The sequence below is a fragment of the Nothoprocta perdicaria genome, unplaced genomic scaffold, assembly GCF_003342845.1.
Source record: "Nothoprocta perdicaria isolate Ctin4 unplaced genomic scaffold, notPer1 scaffold_143, whole genome shotgun sequence".
Lineage (NCBI taxonomy): Eukaryota > Metazoa > Chordata > Aves > Tinamiformes > Tinamidae > Nothoprocta > Nothoprocta perdicaria.
The window spans coordinates 1,617,135-1,622,545 of NW_020454572.1; the positions used below are offsets into that span (position 1 = coordinate 1,617,135).

Consider the following 5,411-nt stretch of genomic DNA (forward strand, 5'->3'; position numbering starts at 1 on the left):
CCAAACAACGCTGAGCCAGCGCTTCCGCGCGCCCGCCCGCCCGGCCGCGCTTCCCGCGCCGCCCGCCCCCTCGCGGCTGCAGCGCTCAGCTCCGCACGGCGCCTTTATTGCCGAACCGAACCGAAGTGAAGCGAACCGAAGTGAACCGAAGCGCGGCAGGGCGCGGGCAGCCGGGCCGAGCAGCGGGTCCCGCGGCGCCTTCCTCCGCAGCCGCCTCCTGCTGCCGCCGCCGCCGCTCAGCGCCGCTGGTTGAGGCCGCTCAGGTTCTTCACCTGCGGGACGCGGAGAAGGGCGCTGAGGGGCCGCGCGCGGCTCCCGCGCCCCCGCGGCGCTCCGGCCCCTCGCGCGGCCCGGCGGAGCGCGCTCCCGCTAAGCGCAGCCGCGTTGGCTCGTGACTCGAGACGCGAGTACAAAAGGGATGTACGCTCAAAAGGAGAGGGTGAATGGGAAAAGGTTGGAGCGACGTTGCTCTAGATCCCCTCAGGGGAACACCCCAGGGACACAAAAGCCCTTCCTGACTTCCTAGGTACTTTCTAGGTTAGTGGGTGTCCCCTCCCGCCGCTTCGTGTGACTGTACTGCCAGACACGCCGAATTGACCAGGACCTGCAGGCGGCTGGTTTGGCTGCTGCCAATGAAGCGGGAGGGCTCTGCACACCTGGGCGGCAGCTTTGGGAGACCCAGAGCGGCCCTTCTTGGAGCTAACGCTCGGATACCTCTGCGCTGACCCACCGGCTGCTGCCCGTTTCCCTTCAGAAGAACATTCCCATGGTTCAGGATCTTTCTTGTCCACATAAGTGCAAAGTAAACGTATTTCCAGCAACAAGGAAATACTGCTGCTGCCGTACACAACCCGGCAAGCTCTCAACGGCAGGGGAAGAGATTGTGCTCCWAGGGATGGAGAGCAGGATCACACCTTTATTCTGCTCTCCCGTCTCTCCTCCCCATTGCTCGTCCTGCAGCAGCAACTGCAGGCACTTTTTCTGCCACTTCTTATGCCACAAAACAGCTAATTGACTCCCAACTATGCGGAAAGTGGCCCTTACAGGTGGTTATGATAGAGAAGTCTTTCTCGCGGGTCCCTAGATTCGGGAGGAGAAATGCACTGACATGAAGTGTGGAAGGGACCAGAAACACTCTGCCCTCTGAGCCCTCGCAGCAGTACTTACAGTGACCGCAGCTCCCATCAGTCCCTGGACTAGAGCTTCTCCGGTTGATTTTACCTAGGAGACAGGAGGGGACCGTGACATTCAGCCTTCTTCTGCCGTCACRCGTGGCGGAGGGGGACACGGCGTGCCGCTCACGTTACCTGCTTCGCCGTATTGTCCATGTTCACGGCGTCGGCCACCCTGTTCTCCAGGAAGCGCCACGTGTCCTCGAAGTCCGGCGAGGAGTCCTGCATCATCACCAGCTCCGTGGTGTTGTAGATGCCGGTGAGCACGGCCCGCCGAGTGTACCAGTTAAACTGCAAAGGCACGAGCGGAGACAGAGAGAGTCGACCTGCATCCTGCAAGGACGCAGACCAGGCAGCAGCAAGGAAAAAAGAGAAGGAGAGATTATATCATATTTCCGTAAAAATGAGGTGCTCTTAAAAACACTGGCCGTGCTGCTCATGACTACAAAGCACCAGAGAAATGAGAACACCGGTGTGGATTTTGAAAAGGGCYGCTTGACTAAAAGCTCTCCTGTTTGCAGCTCATCAAGAAAACTCCTGCGTATCGATCAGGAGGCGCAAATAAAATAAAATAAAATGAAGTAAAACAAAATAAAATGAAATGAAATGAAATAAAATAAAGCTTAGGAACCTCTTCTGCTGCGTGAAGCAGTGAGGAGGCTTCAGGAACTCTGATGTGTCACTGTGACTTTCATAACTCAGAAGGGACTTGCACCCCCTGACGCAATCACAACATTTCAGTTCTTTTCTGGCTTATTCCTTTTATTTTTCCATCCTCTTGTATTTTTTTTTCTCTGCAGTAGCTTCTCTTTTAAACTCACATAAAAGAAGTTTATTAAAGTAGTTTATTAAAATAGTTTCTTTTTTTTTCTCATCTCCCTCTACATCTATATGAATTAAAATAATTTATTAATTGCTTTAATTAAGGTTATAATTTTCTTTTTATTTCCTGCCAGAAAGATGAAAGCTTTAATAAGCTACTGGTATTTTTAGGTAGATTCTTTAAAGCTTTTCAAGTAAAATCAGGAAATGCTATTGCCAGGGAAAGAGACAGCTGCTTCAATTGAGATRTATTTCTTGCTAATTGAATAGTGGATCAAATTTTTAGTCACTAATTCAAAATTTTGCAATTTTGTCTAGCACCTTAAAAAGAAAGTGCTTACAAATAAATCTAGGAAAGTAGGGGCTTTTAATTTGCCTGAAAAGTGTGTCCCGTTGGCTCCTAGATCTCTTTGGAAATTAGAATGTAACTTCTGAAGTCCCTTGAGTGCTTTAGAAAGCATCTCCCCCATTCAACAACGGGATTGTTTCAAGAGATGCAGCCCAAGGCGCCCTTTGATCCTTTGCTCTGCTGAAGTGCAGACCCCAACCAGAAAGACTCACATCCGTGGACTGGTCTCCCGCGAAGTGACAGATATCGTCGATCATGCTAGTGAGCAGGCTGAGGCTGGACGGGATGTTCCGTGGGAGCAGCAGGATGCTGACAGCCTGAAACATACCCCGATAAACGGAAAAGTCACAGGGAGAAGGACACAGCATGAAGCAACCCTCCATTCCTTTGCTCTGGTATCTTCTCCTTCTTGTGACCGAGCTGCCTACGGCACCMGTGTTTGCAAGAAGTGGGATTTGTGAGGAACGTGCAGCTGAGCTCGCACCTCAGCACGGCCCGGAGCCCAGGCTCCCTGCTCAGCCCCAATGGCAGCGGGTTGGGTCTCCTGAGCTGCCGCTCTAGGGATTTATACGGCATGATCCCTTTCTGGCCCTGGGAAAGACGGCTTGAGAGTGAAATGTGAGTTTGGAGCAAARGCAGATTGCCAGCGGAGAGAGCTGCTGTGCTCAGATTGTCAGGGGTTCCTCACTCGCCCGCCGGGCCGGGCAGCTCCCCCAGCACAAGAGCAGTTCTGCACCTTGGAGTTTCAGGCGATTGCAGCCCTGGTATCCTGTGCTCCTGGCTCCTCCGGTGCGAGGAGGCGTCGAGGACAACWGTGCGGGGAACCCCTGGGGATCCCGGCTGGGCGGAGTGGACCCCGGAGGGGGCTGTCCCTCTGGAACTGCACCAAATCACACTGCGCTGAAGAAACCTCTGATTGCCTCCTTCCAAGGGTGCTCTCCTCTTGGAGGCTATAAATGACCTGAAACACCCACTGGGGATTATTTTAGAGCCTTGAATTACTGTGTCGGAGAGACGGCGTTAAAGGCCACAGGATGTTTAAAATAAATACAAGAAAGACAGTTCRTATATTCTTTATATACCTGGGGCCACTTCTCAATATATGGAATCAACATCCTTAGTCTGGCTTCCAGAGCATCTCTTAGAAATTGATCTGTAGTCTTCTTTCTGGAAGAGAAAAAAAATAAAAGTATGAAGAACATCTAAGTTAGACTCAGTTCTGAACTTGAAAAAAAAATCAACCGGTGTCCTGCTTCAGCATTAGAGATAGAAACTGCCATGTGTCCTTCCCACCTCTGCTCTGACTCCATGTTGGAGATGCCGGTGATTTGGGGCAAGTTTGGGTAAGTTACGCTTTGACTTAAGTATCTGCCTGCTGAATAAGCCCTCTGTTTAGCCAGTCCCGGGGTCTCATACGCCAAGGAAGGTGCCTTTCCATAGGCGGTACTCACTGTGTTTCGCCCAGCTGCACTAGTTTTTGTTCCTGCTCCAGCAGCTCGGCGAGCTTGGTGTTGCACTGAGACACGAAGTGCAGGACCAGCTCGCTGCCGTCGCTGCGGAACATCCCCGCGGCCGCAGCAGAGAGGCCCAGCGTCTGCAGCGAAGGAGACAGAAGGACACACCAGGTCCTGGGTTACTGAGCACGAGCCAGCTCGGAAATATGTACTATTTTGTATACGATGCTATGTGAATTTAAACACAACACCACGGCGTTATAAAGCTCTTCCTGAACATGTGCTCGTTAGGATCACCAGTGTGTGCTGTGCCTTAGTTTAACTTTACAGTGTTACCTAGGCTGGTTGCCCAAGAGTACGTGGCGGAAGCATGCAGGCCTGGCTGTCTTGGAACATCGGCTCCATCCAGTTTGCAGCTGGTCCTTCGCTTCTCTGCCCACATACCTTGGCTCCCTCTGCAATGGCTTCTGCAGTCCAGCCGTGTTCGGGCACAAACTCCAGCGCGGCCGCGAGGATTCGATGCTGCAGCTGCTCCTCGCTCGCGGAGTCCTCAGACTCCTGGCCGTCCTGGCCAGTGTAACTACGAGAAGGTATCAAACGTCAGCACCAAACGTGAGCGACCCGGCTCTGCTGCTCATTCACAGCCCTCGCTGGGGGCAGACACGCCTCGAGGTCTGCGAGTGCAGGACGTCCTAACCGAAAAGGATTCCCAATGAACGTTTATTAGAGGGGGGCACACAGAGAAATAGGGGAGGTCTCGATCAAGAGGGTTCCCTGGAATCTGATCAAATAACGTCCTCCTCTAAAAATAAAAAGCTCTAAGTTTTTCTAACAGGGCTTTTAAATTTACGGATGTACGGACAAYGTAACTGCAATTTTACACCCCCCCCAAAAAAAAAATAAACCCAGAAGTGAAGGCTTCTTCTTGCAGACTGCAAGAGGCTCCCTGTTGAAAGCAAGTCCCGTCGTAGCTGTGCGATGGCCAGGGGAACCCGCAGCACCAGAGCGGGTCAGAGCTCCCGCTGCTCAGTCTGGCACTCGGGATTAGCTCCGGAATGCGACGTCTCGGGGTTTCAAGGCAGCCAGGGCGCTGAGCGGCGAGGAAGTTACCTGGCCCAGGCGTCCTGCGTCCCCGGCTCGGGCGCGTCATCTGCCGGGTGGGAATCAAACTGGCGCTGAGAGGAGGATGCCGCCGGCTCCTTGTGCTGCTCCTCCGCGGGCCTCCGCAGCGCGGCCGCGGCACGGAAGGAGCGCTGGGGCGAGCGCAGCCGGCACCGCGCCGCTGGAACGCACACGGACACGCTCGGACGCTCCTCCGGGCGCGGGAAGGGCCCTGCCGCCTCGCAGGACGCCCCAGCACCCCGTTTCGCCGGGCTCGCTGCTGGGACGGCGCCASGACAAGCGCCTGGGGGCTAGGGCTGTTCCCTACGAAACCTAAACTAAACRGCCTCGAGGTTTAATAAGCCTGGCCTGCACACACCTAAAGGCCAGGCTCTTCAAGCCAGTCCCTAATTCCCGGGACGCCAACAGCCCCGCTCCGTCTCTAACTCACAGCCCACCACGGCCTTACTCCGGTTTCGCGGGAGGCGGCCCCGCCCCTGCAGGCCCCGCCCC

The 5,411-nt window shown here is 54.3% G+C and overlaps 1 protein-coding gene across 1 annotated transcript in view; it reads right to left on the reverse strand.

Annotated features, from left to right (window-relative positions):
* Nucleotides 1–145: 145 nt before the first annotated feature.
* Nucleotides 146–5,411, reverse strand: part of COQ9 (coenzyme Q9) — a 5,779-nt gene continuing 513 nt past the window's right edge. Inside the window, exons 2-9 of the mRNA XM_026034359.1 lie at nucleotides 4,908–5,079; nucleotides 4,242–4,377; nucleotides 3,795–3,937; nucleotides 3,426–3,510; nucleotides 2,556–2,660; nucleotides 1,308–1,463; nucleotides 1,168–1,221; nucleotides 146–272 (exon numbers count right to left, since the gene is read on the reverse strand). Of these exons, the coding sequence (XP_025890144.1) occupies nucleotides 237–272; nucleotides 1,168–1,221; nucleotides 1,308–1,463; nucleotides 2,556–2,660; nucleotides 3,426–3,510; nucleotides 3,795–3,937; nucleotides 4,242–4,377; nucleotides 4,908–5,079 (887 nt within the window). The 3' untranslated portion in view covers nucleotides 146–236. The remainder of the gene's footprint in view (nucleotides 273–1,167; nucleotides 1,222–1,307; nucleotides 1,464–2,555; nucleotides 2,661–3,425; nucleotides 3,511–3,794; nucleotides 3,938–4,241; nucleotides 4,378–4,907; nucleotides 5,080–5,411) is intronic.